This window comes from Sturnira hondurensis, unplaced genomic scaffold, assembly GCF_014824575.4.
Source record: "Sturnira hondurensis isolate 20B ecotype Veracruz unplaced genomic scaffold, ASM1482457v3 Scaffold0022215, whole genome shotgun sequence".
In the NCBI taxonomy this organism is placed as follows: domain Eukaryota; kingdom Metazoa; phylum Chordata; class Mammalia; order Chiroptera; family Phyllostomidae; genus Sturnira; species Sturnira hondurensis.
Genome location: NW_028094846.1, coordinates 2,735,438 through 2,757,010, shown reverse-complemented (window position 1 = coordinate 2,757,010; position 21,573 = coordinate 2,735,438). Strand labels below are relative to the sequence as shown.

The following is a 21,573-nucleotide window of genomic DNA, read 5'->3' as shown; positions in this document are numbered from 1 at the left end:
AGATCACTACAGAAGGGGATGACTGAGTCAGTAGGCTAGTGTGGCCAAACAATACTGTAATTCTAAAATCTAAGATAACTGTGTTTCTATGGGAACAGGAGTACTGGTTAACTTTTAAAGCAAAAAAAAAAAGAGGAGAGAAAAGAAAATAGAAAAGAAAAAGTTGTGCATTAGGAGGAGTTAGTTAGGAGCCCTAAGCACAGAAATCATTTAAGGGTACAAGAAGTTTTAATAGAAATATCAGTGCAGGCTCAAAACTGACGAGATAATTACTAGAAAGTTGTTCATTGTCTATAAGCCTACATTTGTCCCTCTCCAAACATGAGTAAAACTGGATTGTTTTATATTCCCCTGTGGCAAACGCTGCGGCCAGCCACCCGGCTAGCTAGGGAGGACGCCCACCCCCGGGGAAGCGGAGGGGAGGGAAGCTGCAAGCACCCGCTCACTCCCACCCCTCCCCCCGCCCCAGCAGCCCCAGCAGCAGCAGCAGCAGCTTCACCCGCAGTGCCCCCGCTCAAGCACAGCGGACGCAGTAAGTAACCTGCGGCTTGCGGGTCCTGGGTGGTGGGTGGCGGGCACCCTTGCGCGGCCAGCTCCTGCTGCCTCTGCTGCTCGGCCTTCTTAANAGGACGCCCACCCCCGGGGAAGCGGAGGGGAGGGAAGCTGCAAGCACCCGCTCACTCCCACCCCTCCCCCCGCCCCAGCAGCCCCAGCAGCAGCAGCAGCAGCTTCACCCACAGTGCCCCGCTCAAGCACAGCGGACGCAGTAAGTAACCTGCGGCTTGCGGGTCCTGGGTGGCGGGTGGCGGGCACGCTTGCGCGGCCAGCTCCTGCTGCCTCTGCTGCTCGGCCTTCTTAAGCCTCAGTTGTTGCAGCCGCTTACGGAGCAAAGCTATCTCAGGCCCCCTTAAAAATTCTGACAGACAGGAGAGAAAGGGGAAAGGACAGTAATCAAAGAGACAGGGCACGGCTTTGATCACACACTGGATTATACAAGGAAAGAGCAAGAATCCGGTTACGTGAGAGAAAAGGGTGTACGTTAAACACACCCCCCAGGGGAATGCTCGTAACGAATTACGGACTCACAAATAAAGAAATCACTGGTCACTAAGGGAAAAACTACGCACTCTCACACACCCAAATGCTCGTTTGACTCGATGAATTAGACACTTGTAGTTTTGTAACAACGTGTAATCAAACAGAATAAAAATAAAGTCCTCCATAAGCAAAATATTTGAAAGTAAACATGCCTAATTTCATCTCTTTTTACAACAAAATGATACTAAGAAGTAAAAAATATTAGTTATCTCTAATCTACACACAAATTACTAATTTTAATTAATAACTAAAATTCAATGAAAGCAATGAAAAAGTTATGCATTTGGAAAAAATTCTTGGAATTTATTAACGGAGAGCTCTTTAAAAAGTATAAGTTCCATATTTTTCAGCTAAAATACTTTTATGTTGGAATTGTCATTTGCTCTTTCTTTAATGTGCAAATATGTTTACATGATCTTGAATTTTTCTTAAACTTTATGGGAAGCAGTGGCCACAGAGAGAAAGTAGAAATCCAACACAAGGTTCTGTGGGGACGCTAGGTGCCTACTATGTGTTTTAGGTTCTAGAGATAACGAAACAGTGAACACATGAACATAGTCCCCCTTCACGTGGAGTTGGTGTTCCAGGAGGAAAAGAGACCTCAGTGAGCACATACACCTAAGTTGTACGCTCTCGAGTAACACATGTGTGTGTCTGCGCATGTCAAGTGTGGACTCCGCCCAGACTGGGCAGGGAAAGGTGTGGGGGCAGAGGGGCAGGCTGCCCGGAGGGAGGGCTGGCTCACAGGGCGGTTCTGGGGTGTGGAGGCGGGGCTTCTGGGTGGAGGGGACCGCAGGAGCAAATGCTGGGGGACTGCTGCAGAGCAGTCCCGGTAAGAGGGGAACCAGTGCTGCCCGCACTGTGGAAGGGAAGATGGAGCAGGGGCACGCGGCGTCAGAAGGAAGAAAAGAACGGACCCACGTCCATGGGGAGGAAGGGCGCAGGGACTGAGAACTGTCCAGGAGCCGCCAGTAACCCCGACGTCCCTGGTGATGTCACTGCCAGCCCCTAGGGAGCAAGTGATCAGGGAGAAGAAGTCCACACCCTGATCTCAGGGCACTGCAGAGCGCGCCGGAGGAGGGGCGAGGGGGAGGGAGAAGGCCAGCGGACTTCATGGGGGCTAAGGTGGGGAATGTGTCACCAAGGCCGGACTCAGCAATGGTGTCAAACGCTGAGAGTCCGGAGGACCGACTGCTGAATGTGCACCTAGGAAGCTGCTGATGGCCGTGACCACGGGTGTTTCAGTGAAAGCCCAGGGCCATGCCGGACTGGCACAGGTTCAAGAGGAAGAGGAGATCATGGAGTCCAATTGAAGGTGTGTGCGCGCTCTGAGTCTCGCCAGAGAAACGGGGACAGAGAAACCAGCAGGCGGCTGGCGGAGCACGCACGGCACCAGGGAGACCAGTTGGCGTTAGCCCAGGAGGCAGTGCCCGGTGTGCACTGCCAGACGACGCTGACGGAGGAGAGCGCTGATGCTCAGGAAGGACCCCTGGAGCCCGCCGAAGGGGGCGGGCCGCGCAGGTAAGAGGGGTCTGGTTTTAGACACGCACCCCTAGCGGAAGTAGCAACCGTGCGTTTGAGGGTGGGGACACCCCCAATTTCTCTCAGCGACCTTGGTGGCAAGTCATACCAACTGCCAGATAGCTTCCTGCCCTTGTACCTACATCGCAAGGCTGCAAATGCTGGTTTACTGCCTCAGGACCCCATGACGCCAGAGATGCTGACCTCTCGTTACGATGGTATCTCTGCATAAAGGGCTTTGCTGCATTTGCCAGCTGGTAGCTGAGATTTCAGGAGCAACTCACAAGTCATCACAGTCTCTCACTGTTGCTCTTCCCAGTCAATCCCAGTGCGGAGCAAGGCAGCGTTGCCGAGAACTGAACTGTATGCTCAGTGGCACAGAGGCAGGTCCACACGTAGGCCTGGTTCACTGTCCACACCAATGGCAATGCTTCCACAACATAAAACAGCACCATCACGTGACCATCGAGTCCAACTTTCTACACTTCAAAACAAACTACTATATAGAGAGAGATTATACATGTGCCAAACTTTGCTAAGAAAACAGAAAAATCACCAAAACCCCCCGATCAATTTCATTGCCGTTTCCTGCACGGCGCAACGCGGAAGAGGAAGAGCCTCCATCCCAGACCCGCCCCGGGCTGCCGCGCGCCCAGCGGGCTCCACGTACAAGCAGTGACGCTCTCAACTGGGAGGAATCGGGGTTTGTTCACTGCCTCCAGCTCCATAAAGAAAAATTCATCTGTCTGTGTTTGAGGCTGGTCGTGGGGCAGTTCTTTCCCCACCTTGGGTTGAAGAAAGAGAGCCTAGGAAGAGAAGGTAACACCCAGCTGACCGGGAAAGGCCAACGCTGAAGCAAAAATCCCAACCATACCCACCAGACTAGCCAGGCTAACCAGACGGTTCTGCCAGCGGAATGTCATGTTCCAAGCCGTGAAAATCCACCCATAGTAAATCCTTTTAAAAATGTACACACAAACATGTATGATTTATAGTGCGAACGAGTGCTTAGAGAATTAGTTTTGCTAACACAAGCCAAATTGGAAAGTGAATAAAACACCTTTGGGTTGAATTAGGAAAAAAACCCAAAAAATCCTCAACAGTGTGTCAGGAGCTGCTAAAGGGAAATGTGTACTTCCATCTCTCGAAGACACGAGGTCTGGTCGGTCTTCCCTCCAAAGGCCCCAGGCTGGCCTCCCTGAGGCTTTAGCTCCACCCCCCACCCCACCCCACCCCCCGCCCCCTCCGTGGGGCAAGAGCAGCGAAGGCCCTACCTGAGGTCCTGCCCCTCCCGCACACAGGATCTCCGGTCCTGGACACTGTTCAACTTCTCCATCCGATTCGAAGAACCTCGCCTGCCTCCTCTCCACCTGTCTCTGGTCAGGGGACTCCTGCACTTTCCACTTCCTGGAGCTGGTCACTCCTGTTCTGACTCCCCAGTTCCTCAAGTCTCAGCCTCAGTTTCCCCAGAGTGGCCATTAGCCTGATGGTTCCACTTGTCTCTAACCTATATGCGGCCTTACCTGGTCTGAGGAGACCCAGGCCCCTTGGAGAAGCCTCTGGGCTTTGAAAGGCCTGTGCTGCCTGGCGCACCGCAGGACACAGCACCCCTGCCCAGTACCCAGACACTTTTCTGCAGAGCTCGACACAGCTGTAAGGATGCTGGAGAGACCTAAATAAGTATGCAGACCTGAGCAGACACAGCCGTTTGCAAACAAGCAAATAAGGAATCTACACAGCGTCCATACCCCGTGCCATCTGCCCAGACTACACCTTCCTGGGCTAGGCGGCCCGTGGGGTTAGAAAAGGTGTCCTTTAGGGGATGCTCTTCTCGTAGCAAGCCTCCCCACCTGCATTCGGTGTGTGCTGGTATCCCCACCCACCCCACACCCACCTTTTCTGATCGTCTTCTTTGGTTTCCTAAATGATCCGTGGCCCCTTTAACGCTCCTTCTTTACCGCAGGAGAAATCACAGACAACACGGGACACGGAGGTGTTTCCAGGCTTAGATTAGAAACGACTAAGAGTGAAATCCAACTGCTACTACTGAGAAGAGAAGACAATGCCTCACGATTGCTTTGAAACAGTTTGTATACGTAAAATCGTGAAGACTTCATTTTAACCTCTATCATTTCAACTCACAGTCAGACCTTTGTGATTTTTATTGTATTATTTATTTATTTATTTTTAGAGAGAGGGGAAGGGAAGGAGGAAGAGAGGGAGAGAAACATAATGTGTGGCTGCCTTTCATGTGGCCCTCACTGGGGACCTGGCCCGCAACCCAGGCATGTGCCCTGACTGGGAATTAAACCTGCGACCCTTTGCTTCACAGGCCCGTGTTCAATCCACTGAGCTACACCAGCCAGGGCAGACCTTTGTGATTTTTAACTAGATAATTGTATAACCACAGCCTTTTGTGAAATATTCAAGAAAAGACCACGTGTAATACAAGAATCAAAATGTCGGACTAAATTCTGCATTATGTATATAGAATACAGTTTCAAATGGTCTGGCTACTTGGATTCAAATAAAAGTCAAGAATACAAAGAGTAAAGAAGCCAAAAAAGGAAAAAGAGACCTACCAGCTGATTTCAAATTCCATTCGAGACTATCAATCTTCCTAATTCAGACACAAAACCCCCGTCAGCCCTGACCCCCCAGGTCCTTCCTCGGGTGACTCACTCGATGTGTTCACCTCACTCACAGCCTCATCTCGTTTTTTCCTACTCATATACTGTTTGCCTTAATTCCATCGTTTATAAAAATGACCTTTAAAATATTTCTGCCCTGGCTGGTGTGGCTCAGTGGGTTGGAGCAGCGTCCCGTGGACCAAAATGCTGCAGGTGAGTCCCAGCCGGGACACCTACCTGGGCTGCGGGTTGGACCCCCACTCGGGGTGCCTACGAGAAGCAACCGATCAATGTTCCTCACTCACATCAATGTTTCTCTCCCGCTTTATCTCCTTAAAAGCAATGAAAACAAAAATGAACTCAGGTGAGCATAAAAATTTTTTAAATTTCTGTAAACTACCTTAAAGTGTTCTGAACACAGTAGGGAAGAACGTGTATCAGTCTTACGTATCCTGAATAGCCCGGGACAAACGAGGGGTCCAAAACCGGGCATGACCGGACCCCATTCATTCCCAGCGTCTCCCCTGGGCTGCTGCTACCCACCACTGGGCGCCTACGGGCAACATCCCGGTGGACAAAGCGGGCTGATGGGGTAAGACTACAATACAGCTAAGTGCACCCTCTTGAGCTCCCCCAGCTTAAAGAGAACAGGCAGTCCTAACAGTCTCTTTAGAGAATGACTATTCTAGGGGGGAAAGGCCTACACAGAACAAGATGAATAACCTCTCCATCCTTGTGAGAGTACAGCCTAGTAAGAAATATAAGTCATAAATCAACCAAAAATGAACAAAAGTACCTTTCAGGGGAAAAAAGAGAGCTATTCGAGGAGAATCAGGATGTAGGGAGGGTGAAGAAAAGGAACCCAGCCTGGGAGTCCTGAAAAGCCTCCCTTTGGGGACCTGAGAGACGAGGGGCTGAGAAGCCGGGGCAGGCCGGGGGGTGGGGGGTGGGGGGCGGGGGCTCATCAGCTCAGCCACGTCCTGTTCCCTAACTGCAGGACAAAGGCCCCAGAGTCCGGAGGAAAGCGGCACCTTTGGGGGCCCGAAAGGAGACCAGGGCAGGGGCGGCGAGCACAGCGGTCCCTGGGGCGGGGAGTGGCGCTCCAGTCTGTGTGGTTCCTACAGGCCCACAGTGAGGAGCTCCGTTCTTCCTTTTGTCGTTCTATTTCCAAATGCAATCAGAAACCTGAGAAGTTTCCTGCAGCAAAGTTGTTTCCCCTGATTTAACATTTTAAAACACACGGCTGCTGCCTGGTGAATAAAGGACAAGGGAGCGAGCTGGCGGCAGGGAGATCAATCAGCAGACGAGAAGGCGATCACGTGGGACGCAGCAGAGACACAGGACGTGCTGGGGGACTGGGCCTGCGCACGAGGGCCAGGGAACAGGCAGGAATAACTCACAGGCTATTACAACATGCAAACAGGCAGTGGTATTTGAGTTCACCGAGATGAAGAAACAACCGAGGCGGAAGAGATCAGGGGATGGGAAGGGCAGGAGGCTACCTGAAGTTCTAGTTTGGACACGTGACACTGAGGATGTCCGTAGACAGCCCGAAAGAGGGTCCCACGGGCCGCGGCACAGGAGTCTGGGAGGAGCCACTACAGCTGAGGGAGCTGACGCGGTCCCCAGGGGTAGACCTCCCACAGAGAAGACGGCAGGGACCGGGGTTCTGCCACAACGCTCACAAGGGAACGGAACGAGACACATCAGCAGTGGTCACCAATGGCCACCAGGAGCTGGTAGTCAGGGCACAGAGGCAAAGGGGTGTCACAAATGCCAAGAAAGGAAAGATTCAAGGAAGGAGCGGCCGACTTAATGAGATGCTACCAGAGAAGCAGACTACAATTGGGCCAAATGGAAGGCCCTGGGTAACTCTGACAAAGGTCTCCACGGAAACGGGGGTGGAAAGGCGGACTGGAACTGGTGGATAAATGAATGGAAGATGGTAGGAAGATAGAGATAATATGTGTGGATGACTTTTTTGAAGACCCTGATTAAAAGGAGCAAAAATATAAGGCCAGATGGGAACTGGAATAGTTGAGAGAAAAACGTTAAGGATGGGATAATAATAGAGCATGTCGGAGGCCAAAAGAAGGATTCTGTAGAGAAGGCAACAAGGACACAGGAGAAGGGGCAGAGTCCCCGAGACGCTGAGAGGGGGTTGAGAGGGGTGGGAGGAGCAGGCATGCGCCAGCTCACACCTGTGTCCGCTCCCAGCTGGGTGCACCTCAGATGAGCGAGTGTGAGGCTGCAGCGGAGAAGGCGACCTGCTGGGGGCGAGCTGAGGCCACAGGGAGTCTGAGCCACACAAGGGCACGCAGCAGGTGCGGTGCTAGGAGCCTGCTCCGGCCCAGTGGGGAGCGCCCACCTTGCCACCTCTCAGCGCTCAGCCACGGATGAAGAGCAAAGCACTAGGTCCAGTCAGAGACGGAATTCTGCCAGGCGGGCTTTAACACCCGCCATGTCCCTTTCCTCCACCCCAGCAAAGTGACAGAGGACATGCAGAGGACATGAAGGAAGAGCATAAACATTTACAGAAAGGGCACCCGCAGTGGGGCAAGAAGGACGCTTTCCGGTTTCTCCACGTCTGTGCAAGTCGGGGAGGGAAACCCTGGCTGGAGGAGCGCACGCCCCCCCCCGCCCCCCCAGGTGAGCCCCCACACGCCGTTTTGGACCTCAAAGCCTCAAGAGGTTGGGAAACAAAGCAAAACACTCAGTCCTCACTGTTCAAGTGCTGGGCTCTGGGAGAACGAAAGGTCCACGGTCAGACCAGAGACATAATCTTCAGATGTCACATCAAACATCAGATCGCTCTCCTCGACAGCAAAACCATCTGGGTAACAGGGAAATATTCCAGCTGCCTATGGTTTAGTCAACCAAAATTCTTTTCATAACCCACCAGAGGGTTATGAAAGTCCTCACCTCCTTTGAAATGTACAGGCACCACGTAACGCTCAACAGCAGTCAAACGACCACGGCAGCGTTTTTCTACGTCAAGGGGCCAGTGACTGCAGTATTCAACACTTACTTAAATATCGAAAGGGACTTAGCAATTTGAAATGTGGTATTGAAATGTGTTGATTCCTATAATGAAAAAGAAAAATGGAACTCCAAACTAGGCGCCTCACTCAGGACGTGTCTGGGAGGCAACTGTGAGGGCTGGGACGCGCTGGGACGTGAACACGGGCCGGGGGTCTTCCTGCTCAGTTCTCCCAGTAACTGACAACTGATTAAAATCCTCAAGAATATTTCCAAGAATGCCACTGCTTTAAAAATTGTCATTTTTACCAATTTTACCTGCTTTGAAAAGCAAACTTTTAGGTGATTCTGTCCCTACTTCCCAAACTCACCAAAATATTTTATTTTCCTACAAGCTGAACACTATATTGACATGAGAGTGAAGAGCCCGCTTTTTTAGCTCACATATGAATTGTACACAGTGTTAACAGTTATGTAACTGACTCTGGCGTTCATTCCCATAGAAACTGAAAATGAGTGACTGAAAATGGGACATACTAATTAAAGAAGTGCTTCATTTCAAACGCCCCTCCGCCTTTGGGGTCTGGTGTCAGGCTGCGGAGAAGCAGGAGTGAACGGACAGCGGGCAGTCGGGCTGCCGGGGACTTTCACGGGTTTTACTCGGGCTTGCCACCTGTCCCTCTAGTTGCTAACACTTCTGGTTGTATGTCAAGTAAAATGTTTCCTTAGAAAAACCCAAGAAAAAAATATGAAAAACACCAGACTGGTTATTATAATTACATGTTCACAGGTAAAATGCCAAGTATACTACAGACACGGCTGCTGAAAATCACCGTTATAAACAGGACAATCCATAGTTTGTGGCAAAAAAAGCTGAACATGAGGAACTATAATACTGGGGGGATAATAGTATTTTAACAGAATTTAGAAATTGTTTTATTAGCATCAAGTACCAAAAAAGTCAAAGGTTTGTTCAAACAATTCTTTTTCATATAAATATAGAAAAAATTGTTCTTTGAGTTAACTATACTGTATATGTCATTAACAAGTGACCATATCAAATGGACCACACAGAATATATTAGAAGTACATCACGGGTCCTGGCTGGTGTGGCTCGATGGACTGGGCACTGCCCTGCGAAACAAAGGGTCGCCGGTTCGATTCCAAGTCAGGGCATATGCCTGGGTTGTGGGCTAGGTCCCTAGTAGGGGGTGCATGAGAGGCAACCACACACTGATTGGTTGCTTCTCTCCCTTTTTTTCTCCCCCTTTCCCCTTTCTCTAAAAATAAATAAGTAAAAAGTCTTTTAAAAGAAAAAAAGTGCTTCATGATTTGAGGGAAAATGAACAAAAATATAAATGGAATGGAACCAATAATCAGGGCTATATTCTCACCATTACCTTCATACAGACTTAAACCAGTTAGTTTAGACAGGCATTTGGTCTACAATGGCCCATAGAAACCATATTTAGTGAAGTGCATTAAACCACTTCAGGAGCAGTAAACCACCTGCCAGCATCCAATCTTTAAACGCCCGTGTTATGTAAACAAAAGAGCCCTGCTGCTTGTCACAATCCATGCAGGTCAGGCTGCCTGAATCTCACGTTTCTGTTACGTGTTCACTCGTGACATGCCACTCAGATCCTCTACTCTAGCGGGGACTGGTCGATGTGCCTTAGTATCTTCCCAAACAGCCCCCAGGGGAGTTTCCGTGATCAGAAACTGTCAGAGGACCCAGAGCCCGCTGAAAGAGTAACGCCCTCACCAGACTGACGCTGTGCGTGCTGTCCAGACGCTGCGGCAGACGGCCTGAGCTCCCGGTCCGGGGAGGGCTGCAGAGGTGGCGGTGGCGGGGGGCTCTCAGTTGCAGGCGCTGGGGAGGACGCGGAAGGCTGCAGAAGCTGCTCAGCCGGAGTGTCTATGTCCATCACAGCGTCACCCACGTCCACACCAGTGCCTGACGGGGCTGCAGGAAGAGTCGACACCTCTGGCGGACTTGTCCCACCTTGAGAAAGTGTGTGTCAGTGCAAAATCAAACACTAAATACTTTCCAAAACCAACTACTCAAAAAGAGGCACGTTTGGGGAACACAGGCATACTTGCACACACGCCCACCTGCACACACATGCACACACACACAGGAGCATGTAATATACAGGAAGTCAGAAGTACCCACTGGTGGTTTGGTCTAATTGACTAAATAAGTTAATTAATAGGAGGAGTATTCTTGTTAAAATAATTTATCTTTTAAGCAAAATGTTCAATATGGCAGCTTTAGACAAAGCTAAATAGTATCTTGGGAGGTGCCTAATCCCTTAAATTTAATGCTGACTTTGACGGAATAGCTAAATAGGATAAACTGATTTACAGTGATCTAGTTCTACTCTAGGCCAGAATAGGATTAAGGTCCTCATTCCCATTTCATTAGCCATAATGTTTTAACGCCTGAACTAACATGATCAGGCACGATTTTAGAAGGCTTGAGGGTTCACCATGTACCACCCTAGGCTTTTTGCTATCTGCAAAGAAATAATTAATACTCAATAACAAACAGAAAGATAAACTGAACTTCATCAAAATTAAAAACTTTTTGCCCTGGCTGGTGTGGCTCAGTGACTTGAATACCAGCCTGTGAACCAAAGGGTTGTTGGTTTGATTCCCAGTCGGGACACACGCCTGGGTTGTGGGCCAGGTTTCCAGTGGGGGGTGTGTGAGAGGCAACCACATGTTGATGTTTCTCTCCCTCTCTTTCTCCCTCCCTTCCCCCGTCTCTAAAAATAAATAAGTAAAATGTTTTTTTTAAGTTAAATGATATGCATGAATTAACCAAATCTGTTTACAGATAAAATTCAATAGAAATCTTAGGATTTAAAATACTTAGGAGTTAACTTCTACAGTCCTCACTTTAATAGAGATAAGTAACTTGCCAAAGACCACAGGCTGGAAAGTAGCGAATGAGACGTGAGAACAGGTCCGCTGACATCAGAAACAGTAACTAGTGACCAATGTATACAAGAAACCAAAAGGAGAAACCATTCCATTATATAAAACTCGTTTACCTACAGAGTTTATATATTTCTACTCTAACACAAAAAAGACTTTAAGTGGGCAATATAGATGCTCTTACTTTTTTTGAGAAAAGCAAAAGTAAGGGCTGGAATTAGGGGGCCCTGCAGGACAAGCTGTACTGGCAACGGGCTCTGTCCTCTCCCTATTTGTGCGACAATAGGAATCCTGTGTCAGAGCGCGGCGGGAGCCACATGGCTGGCTCTGCAGTGTGCCAGCGTCCTGGTACCCCTCGCGAGCGAGGACACGTACCTGTGGGCCGAGCCCTTCCTCGTCCTCTACCGCTCTGTGCGACCTCGCTTGCTTCTTCAAACCACCTCGACAACATGTCGGACATTCTCTGCATCAGTGACACATTGGGACTTTGCTCTCCTGCGACAACACAGGTCTTATCAGTGACCTAGTCATGAGTCAGCATCTTTCACTAACGCAAAACCCAGGTCTGAAAGCAACTAATAGCCTCAAACTGCCCAAATGAAGCCTGAGAAGGACCACAGGCCCACCCGAGGCCTCCACGGTGAGCACTTGAAGGAGTGGCGCTTAGTCCGCGTCCTGCGTCCTCAGGAACAGGGCTCCCAGCTCCCCCACCACTGCCCGTTCTTGGTGACCCCTCACACCGACCCCACCCACCCCTGCCTCGCCCGGGCACTGCACACTGAGCAGATTAAAAGAGAGGTTTGCCCGCTCACTTAATTCCACTGAACTTGTCTCCTCGTCAGTACTGTATGCAAATCCCACATATCTGAAATGAACTGAAACCAGAAAGCGTTTCAGTGGTCTCCTCCCTCCCTGCTTCTCCTCCTTCAAATGCACGAGTTTTTGCTTAAGAGCACTTTCAAATCAAGTATGACATGCAAACTGGGGCATGTCATATCTACAATATACAATCTACATCTACAATATACTGGGGCATGTCATATCTATAATATACAATCTACATCTACAATCATATCATTTAAAATGGAAATTGTTCTGGAATTTTCTGTGAAAACAGAATTTATTTTACACTTTATTGCCTTTATATAATGTAGCTTTATGTTTAAATATATATTACAAAATAATACCAGGGATAATATATTGGGACATGTGATTTTGACCTAGAAAGATTTCAGAAGTTATTAGAATAACATGCTCGCTTATTAAAACATATACAGACTAGCTCTCAAGTGCCACCTTGAAGTTCCCAAAGTCGTTTCCTACGCTTGTCAAAGGCGCCTGACAGGAGGCAGAACATTCACGTGCTTAATGAAACTCTGGTGGAACTGAGGTTTTCATTCCACGTAAATCTAATAGAAAGGCGCTGACAATGCCCAATGTATTATGGGACAACAAGTATTCTTGCGCTCTCATTTAAAATTTTTAAAAATGTTTTATTGTATTTTCCCATCACCATTTGGTCCCCTTATCCCCCCTGCCCCTCCCCCACAGTCACCCCACTACGGTCTGTGACCATGAGTCCTTTTTGCTCAGTCGCTCCACCCCTAACCTCCCCTCCCTTAGCTGTCATTGCTCTCTAGCATTCTTACACTTTCAGTGGGAGTGCAAAGTAGTGCTTTTGGGGGAGGGAAATTGGATAACCACCAAAATTAAAATGCACTATCCAGTGGCCACACCAGCCCACTCCCGGAAGTCTGCCCACGGACACTCACACATGCACAAGTGTGCTGAGAGCTGTACGAGGCTGCTTGCTACGGCCTCACTTACAATAGTGAAAACAACGGAAACAAGTTAAAATACAAACTTTTAGATACCATATAAAAATTAAAAAGCTGACCAAAGTACAGTTACCATCTCGCTCTCGTTCACTCTCTGGCCTCGCTCGGGGTCCCGTGTCCGACCAGTCGCCACGAAGCCTCAGACGCTTCACTGGAGGCTGTCGTAACTGCAAGGTGAGCAGGAGACCCGTTTCCTCACCTTCGAAAGCACACTTTAGGTCTCGCGGGTTCTTCCCACCTCCCTACTCTCTGCGCCAGGTGCACGAGGGAGGTGTGGATCAAAACAGAAGAGCTGAGGAAATCTCACAGAGGAAACCCACGGCCCTCGGCAGGAGAAGTGCAGGGCTGGGGCGGGGAGGACCAGAGAGGGCTGGGGAAGCGGGAGCGCTGGAGACGGAAGGTCTCGGAGCCACGACAAGGACCCCAGCTGGGCTCTGAGAGAAGTGGGCGCCCCCCGAAGAGCTGACTGGAAGAGTGGCATGATCTGATGAGGGGGCGCTGGGCGTGTGGCAGTGGGGCTGGTTAGAAAGCCCCCGCGATGGCAGAGGAGAGAAACGCGGACACCTGGCACCGGGAGGTGGCAGAGTGTGAGCAGGACTGCAGAGCGGGCTTTGCAGTTTGGACTCGAACTGCAGGGCCCGGGGACAATGCGGGACGGGCAGGTGCCGCCCCAACAAATGCAATTAACAAACTAGAGGAAGAGGGAAAAGGGGAAAGAAAAAGAATTTTAAAAAGGAAAATGAGAAGTAAAAAACAACTGAATAAGACGAAAAAGTATACTAAATAAAAAGGGAAAAATAAATTATTAGAGGATATAAGGACATAAAAAGAGGCCTCTGCAAATTAAGAAAATATAAATATATAAAGGAAACATAAAAAAATCACATATATCATATATTAAACTTTTGTCCATACTTTAAACCCTGCTTAAGCTTTTCTCACGTTCCCAATGAAACTCAATTATTCCGTCTTCTGGTCTACTTGTATAGAACATAATTCTCGCATATTATTCCCTGAAGTTTTACACGTTTACTTATTTGTAGCTCTACTGCTGTTAAACTATGAACTCCTGTGTGAGAGGCCGTGTGCGCCATGGCACCTGAAAATAGGCCCAAACCAGCTGTTCCAGGTCGGCTCCGCCTCACTCACCGCCGCACAGACCCCTCTGGCTGAGCGCTGGCTGAGCGCTGGCTGAGCGCAGGACAGCGTGCACGTGAGTGGGCCCCCGAGACTGCTTCTGCACTTCCCGCTTGTCACCTCGAGACAGTCAGAAAGCTTCCATCTGACGTGCCAAAGTCCGGATCTCAGGGGCACATTCCACGGCCACGAAACCTCAGAGCCGGTCTCGGGTGTGGGACAGACCAATCTGCCTGGAGCTTTCCCTGCCACGGGACCCGCTTCCCTGTCAACCCACTAAGTCACTTAAGTCTGCTGCCACATTCGAACTCCCCAAATGTACTTACAGAGCAATGCTACTTCCTCTAACTTTACAGCCCCCGGAGCCTGTAGCTGTAACAGCTCCGTGTGGTTTAGCATCTCCCAGCAACTGCACAAACACGTTCTTCACAATGTGCTCACTAACAGGCCTTGGGCCAAAGCTAAAAACTCACTAACAATAAGAAGCAACAGTGCGTTTCCACAGTCATCTCACCAGCCAGAGCACAGTGACAGACAGAGACAGCACAGCGCAGAAGGACCAAAGCGAACAACACGGCGGGGAAAGCTCGCGGGTGGAAGCAAACGTTTCTCTACCGCTGTGCACCGTCCGGGGTGTGTGGTTTCTAGTCTCTGCCTTTTGTAAGGAGGAAATCAGTTAACCCGATTCTGTGTGCGTGTGTACACACGCACACATATATACATACTTTAACTTACCCTTTTCTCACTCATCTATATTTTGTGACGCGCTCACAAGTGTGAACGAGAGGCGGGTGTGGGCGCGTGTGAAGGGCGAACGGCAGCAGGCACAGCCCCTCTCGGGGCGTGGACAGAACCACTCAGTCTCCCACGAACCTGCCCATCACGCTGTCTACGACTTTCACTGCCTCTTCTTTTCTGCCACCGCGAGACCTGCTGCTACTGCGCATCCCCAGAGTCAGTGGGTCACTTTGCCATTAAATATTCCTTCTTTAAAAAATCACAATACTTTTCAGAGCCTTTCTCAATCATCAGCCCCTTTTCTGCCATGTATGTTTCCTGTCCTTGCTTCCTAAACTGTAAATGCCCTGAAAACTAACTCTATTTTTTAAAGCCCTCAGGCCCAGAGGTCACTAGAGAGTGTTCACTGCGCTACATAAAGACCTCGGGTTCCAGACCACGCACCTCTTCCCTCCTCTCTTCCGCAGAGGGCGCCCTGAGCTCCCGCGCGGTGTCGTCTTTGGGGTCGAACAGGTAAATGTAGTCCGAAGAGTAGCTGACGAGGACCTCCTGGCCATCCTCGCTGTAGCACAGGGACGTCACCCTGCAGGACTTGTTGTTAAGATGCGGCGGGAGAAAGCGGGCCACCATGCCGGCCGTCCCCCGGCCTGCGTAATTCCCTGAAGGAGAAAATGGGACAGTGTTTAAGATTCACGTTTTTGAAAAAAAAAACACCTTTAAAACTCTTAACTTGAACTAGGGAGATACGTGATTTAATGTAGCACTAAAAACCCACGCTCTCATATTCCACAGGGTCCAGCACAAATATCACCCCTTTTTATTACAAAACCCTAACCATGTAATTCTGTAACATAACTCACACTCAAGCACACCACATGACATTCTAGATGAAATGTTCAAATTAAAACTATAAATTATTATACCCATATTATCCTACCAACCACCCTCAAGCAGGCCTTTCTTTGGCCAGACCCTGTATTTGTAGAAGAGGCTCCTTTTTCAATAAGCAGATTTTATAACAAAATTTTAGAAAATACATTACAAAGGAAACATACCTTTAAAAAAATTCATGACTGTCTGGAATTCCAGATTATATAAACATTTTATTGGAAAAGAGTTAATCGATTAATTTATTATTATAGTTACACTAAATCATCTTCCAAAAGTTCTCAAATTAATAAAATGTTTATAATAGGAAACTGATATTTATAAGCATACTAGATAAAATAATGCAGCATCTTTTGAAAGTGATTTACCTTTTACTTTACATTCTTAAAACATTTCTGACTGTTGTGAAATGTTTCTCTTGCAAGAAAACAGAAGGGGGCACTATTCTGGCTTTAATTAACTTGGGCAGTTGTCGATGCAGCGCGCGACCAGAGCGGGGGACAGTGGGCACTTGGTGTGCTGGGGGACCAGGCAACGCTGAATTCTAAGAATCGAAATCAGACACCAAGTAGTACACAGAATCCTGCACAATGAGGTCTTGCCCCAAATGTCCACTGCATCTCATCTGTTGAGGGGCAATGATTAAGCCTATAGTTTAATACCATATTAGTACCGTTTCCCCAAATGTACATATCCAAACAGGTAAGACTCCACAATCAGCATTCAGAAAAAATAATCCCCCCGGGATCCCGGTTTCAGTAACCTTTTTACTGGATATAGGTTGACAATGAGATTGACATTCTGTTCATTTCTGGCCAAGACTGCTTTTATTTTTATCAATAAAATGTATGTGAATGTACAGAAATGTGTACACAGAGTTAATGTTTGTGGTGTGGGAGTGTGTAAGTATCCCTGGCTCCCTTTACTGAGAAAACGCGACTGGAAGCTGCCTTTGAATGGGGACTTTCGGGAGTGGCTGGGCCGCACAGTGGGTGCGGGGAGCTGGAGGCCGGGAGATCAGGGCGCAACCAGAGTCAGTGCTGCAGCCTCACTGACAGCACTTGAACTTGGCCGTGCAGGCATGAACACGGCTACATGCTAACACACCCCCAAGTTACTGTTCTTTCTTAACTCTTCTCTCCTTGTGCTTACTGTTACCCTCTTAATTTAAAAAAAAAAATGGCAAAGAGAAATTAGGAAAGCCAAGTACCGAGGGCTGAACAGCACCCCCACCGCCATAAATCCACATCCATCCAGGACCTCAGAGCATGTCCGTTTGGAAAGAAGGTCTCTGCTGATGTAATTACTATAATGAGGTCATCGTGGATTAGGGGGGCCCTAAAGCCAACGGGACTGGTGTTCTCACAAGGAGAGGGAAATGTGAACACAGTCACAGAGGGGAGGAGGGGCAAACGCGTGTGGGAGCAGAGGCTGAAGGGAAATGTCTAAAAGCAGGGGAGCCTGGGGACCGCCAGCGGCACCCCAGGCGGCAAGGTGGCAACGCGAACCAGGCTCTCCCCGAGATCCTCCAGCACAAACCCACCCCGCCCGGCCCTCACGCAGCCTCTGAGCCAGGAGACAGTGAGCTCCTGTTCTTCCAAGCTGCCCTGTACACGGCCCTAGAGACCTAACACATTCGACCCTCGATCTCTGGGGGTTTCAAACCTGCGGATTCAATCTCCCCAGAAGGAAAACAGTACTTTCCACCCTCGGCCGGCTGAATGCACGCACTGTTCTGAGCCATTTTACAAGGGACTTAAGCATCTGGGGATCTGGATACCCGAGGGGTCCGGGAACCATCCCCTGAGGACACTTAGGGTGACTGTCATCAAGTGTTGTAACTTTTTTAAGTGATAAACTGCAAAAGAATCACCCCTATAGGATCATAAAACTTGGTGAAATGCTGGTTTTTATAATACATATTATCTAAATCCACTCTACTTACTAAACTGTTTAACAAACTCATGAAATCTTTTACTTGTGAACGTCACATTTATTCTCTGAACAGACGGAATCTCGTATTTCTTTCACATGTAGCTTTGTACCTGTAGCTCTCGTGCCCAGCATTCTCCGGTCATATATTCGGACTGAGCTATCGGAGCAACCCACGGCAAGATGATACGGTGCTGATGGACAGATCGCCACAGAAGTGGCGGCCCGCCGGCAGTTAATTAAAATATCCTACAAGATAAACAACAGCAGTTTCAGAGAGCTTTCAGTACAGATGATACCACACTGAAAAATGTTCTCTTCAATGAGAAGAAAAGAACCTTCCTCAGAAATCCCAATTGGATCAGTATGACCACGAAGGGAGAAACCCTGGTTTTCTTTGATTTGTCAGATTTCTTTCTATTAGAGCATTTCTAACTTTCAGCTGACGTGCAAGTAAGATAAGCACGTGCGGTCACTGTCCCCCCTCGGCAGTCTGTCACCCCAAGAAAAACACGGTCTTCTCCACAGTTGGCCACACAGTTCCAAAATGAACTTCTAATACAAACCGCATGCTTTCCTTACGAACCAAACAAAGAAACTATATATGGAAATACTAAACTTAATTAAAAGATTTTAGCTCTGGCTGGTGTAGCTCAGTGGATTGAGCACAGGCCTGAGAACCAAAGGATCGAGGTTCGATTCCCAGTCAGGGCACATGCCTGGGTTGTAGGCCAGTTTCCAGCAGGGGACTCATGAGAGGAGACCATACTTTGATGTTTCTCTCCCTCTCTCCTTCCCTTCCCTTCTAAAGATAAATAAATAAAATTTAAAAAATAAGTTTAAAAAAAGATTTTAAAACCACCAATAATTGAGTGATGCAAAATACATTCTGAAAAGGAAAAAATAAAAATTGTTCCCGGATTTAAGACTCAAACGGCAGCTATATCAAGAGCAGCTACAAAAAAGGCCAGTGGTAACTCAAGAAACTCATTATTTACACTATTGCAGTTCAAACCCTTTTTTGAAACTAGCTGCATTTCAAATAATGACATAATGCGACTTGAATTATTCCTCAGAAACGCCGCCTTATCCTCATACACATGAAGAGCGGACACCTTTAAAACCATGAAACACTCACACATGTAGCGTGTAAGTCGCTAACCACATCACAAACGCCTGCTGCTCTCAGCCCACTGGACAGTAAAGACAGAGGCCCGACCTACCTCCGTCTGCGGTGAGTAAGTACTCGGGGTCCTTTCATGTGGTACTCACAACGTTTCAGTTAGAGCTGTTGCTACTAACATAAAAAAATTCTTCGTTGATTTTAAACCTTTATACTTTTCTTCACTTGTAAAATCTTTCTCCCTACCAGTTCAAAGCCAGAGTACACACACACCCAGAAACCCTGTAGAAGACGGGGTGTACCAGTGTCCCCACTTATACCTACACATAAGCATCAGAAAATGTAAGAGCTATAACTCTGAATATATATACTTAACGTATTCTGTTAATTTTATACTATTTCACCTGTGACTCAGCTCCTCACTCTTAGGTTTTATTAGCTTAATTATTGACTTAGAACATTATTCCTAATACATGGAAGTGGTTCACCAAATGCCTTTCATAATTCTGTTTTAGTGGTTAAGGATTGCTTTAGTTGCCAGTTTTCTTCATACTTTACCTCTCCTCTCCACTTTTATATATAAAGAAGTTTTATTAAAGAAAACTTTAAAAATTTCATTTTTGTTTATTTTTAGAGTGGGGATGGGAGGGAGAACCAAAGGGAGAGAAACATCAATGTGTAGTTTGTCTCTTGTGCGCTCCCTACTGGGGACCTGGCCTGCAACCCAGGCATGGACCCTGACTGAGAATCGAACCACCGACCCTTTGGTTTGCAGGCCACTGCTCAATCCGCTGAGCCACACCAGCTGGGGCTGAAATTTTGACAATATTTTCACTTATTAGCCTTGCTTTCATCTTTATGTCTATTGGGTGTTCTGTTACAAAGCACAATTAAATCCTACCACATCATACACTAAAATACTGCTTATGAGAATTTGGCATAATGGATTTTAGTGCCTCCCATTTCCTAAGAAACAGGCATACCAAATACCCCCAATACACAACCTGATGTTTTAAACTTATTCTGCTTTTTACTTAATGTAACTCTTTCCTGGCTGTATGTATGTATGTGTGTGTGTAAATATATATAACATAAACACTGACTTAAAAATCGTACATTTAAAAATGTAATTTCTGTTTTTTTATTTTCAACATAGAAAATACTCTCCCCCAACAATGTTAATAGTAACATTATTAGCAAGCACTTACCCTCATTACTTTCAGTAAAAAATATATTTAGTGATACTTTCCTATTTTATTTCATACTTCGAAACGGTCTGAGGTAAAAAGCCCCACTCTTTAATGACATTGGGGTAGCTGCCTGGGGCCACCGTAAGACTGCTCAGGTTTTCTCAGGTTTAAAACAACATTGAAATACAAAACTGGTGGTGAAGCTATGTCTTTAGAGAAGCGAACTGAGTGACAAACACATGGTAGAACGGCATCTTATTATTTTTTAAAAAGATACCATAATTGTTGGTTTAAAAGTGAGGATTAAATCAAAAGAAAAATATTAAACTTTCATTATGGCTAGTGGTAAGCCAAAATTATCTCCATAAGTAAATGAGATACACTGATAAATTCTTCAACTTTTTATAATGCCAGAGCATATTCTGAATAATTATATACTTTCATTTATATATTTGAAATATACAATTAAAATACAAGTTCCCTAATTTCACTATCATTTTAATTTTTAAAATTTGACTATAAAACACCTGCATTTGCTACTGAAGATTTTAGCAAAACAAAGATGGTAAAATTGACCTATAATCTCATAATTCAGAGACAACATACTGTTATAATTTTAATTATAATCTTAAACATTTTGCACCATTTACACAGAAAAGTGACTCTTACGTCTTTGCAGTCTTCTTTCACGCAGCTGGTTTTGATGCGCGTGTCGAACCACCTGACGGTCCCGTCCTCGCCACAGGAGAGGAAGGTGTGCGGGTCGCTGGGCACAGTCATAATCTGGCGGCGAGAACAAAGCGCAGGCACGGTCACCGACCCCTCGGAGAGGGGCTGCGAGAGGCGCGCTACCGTTCCGGAAAACGCGGGCGGCGAAGGCAATGAAGAGCCGCCCACTTTAGTTCTCTATTAACCGCCCTACCACAGCTCGGAGCAGTGCAATGCACACAGCAATATGCAAGACGCAACTGCTGCATTAGCAAGACTCATTACTTTGAAGTTTGAAATGAGCTTTCCTGCAGATACAAAGTTCTTTAAAACGGAAAACTTCTAACAACTTTGATAAGAAAAATTCTGCTCTCAAAAACTTAAATTAGTCAAAGCCTAATTTTTATTTTCTGGATGTAAGTTTACACTTATAATAACATTATAATTTTTTCTTCTACGATAATGTTTGCAAAAACTATAAGATGCTGAATTGATTCAAACTGACCTCTCAAAAATTCCGACCAAATTTTATGATTCAGACACTCAACCAACTAGGAACGGGAGGAAATCACCTTAACAAAATACAGGCCACATTTCGACCTAACACCACACGGCCAACAGCACAACCGTGAAGCTCACAACTAACACCACAACTCAAGGGTGAAACAAAGCTCCCCTCTAAGACCAGGAACAAGACCAGGATGCCCGCGCACATCACTTCTACTCAGTGCAGTACTGAGCATTCTGATTCTGACTAGAGCAATCAGGCAAGAAAAAAGAAACAAACATCACAGGAACTGGAAAAGAAGAAGCGAAATTATCTCTGATTGAAGATGACATGATCTAAT

At 47.3% G+C, this 21,573-nt stretch overlaps 1 protein-coding gene across 4 annotated transcripts in view; it reads right to left on the bottom strand.

Annotated features, from left to right (window-relative positions):
* The window catches only part of DCAF6 (DDB1 and CUL4 associated factor 6), a 71,538-nt gene that overhangs the window by 34,650 nt on the left and 15,315 nt on the right, over window positions 1-21,573 (bottom strand). For 2 of the 4 annotated variants that reach the window (XM_037035269.1, XM_037035270.1), the window contains exons 5-11: window positions 20,687-20,800; window positions 17,818-17,953; window positions 15,329-15,543; window positions 13,083-13,176; window positions 11,547-11,666; window positions 9,994-10,233; window positions 776-916 (exon numbers count right to left, since the gene is read on the bottom strand). In XM_037035269.1, coding sequence (XP_036891164.1) covers window positions 776-916; window positions 9,994-10,233; window positions 11,547-11,666; window positions 13,083-13,176; window positions 15,329-15,543; window positions 17,818-17,953; window positions 20,687-20,800 — 1,060 coding nt within the window. The remainder of the gene's footprint in view (window positions 1-775; window positions 917-9,993; window positions 10,234-11,546; window positions 11,667-13,082; window positions 13,177-15,328; window positions 15,544-17,817; window positions 17,954-20,686; window positions 20,801-21,573) is intronic. The other 2 variants (XM_037035271.1, XM_037035272.1) reach the window with 1 other exon arrangement.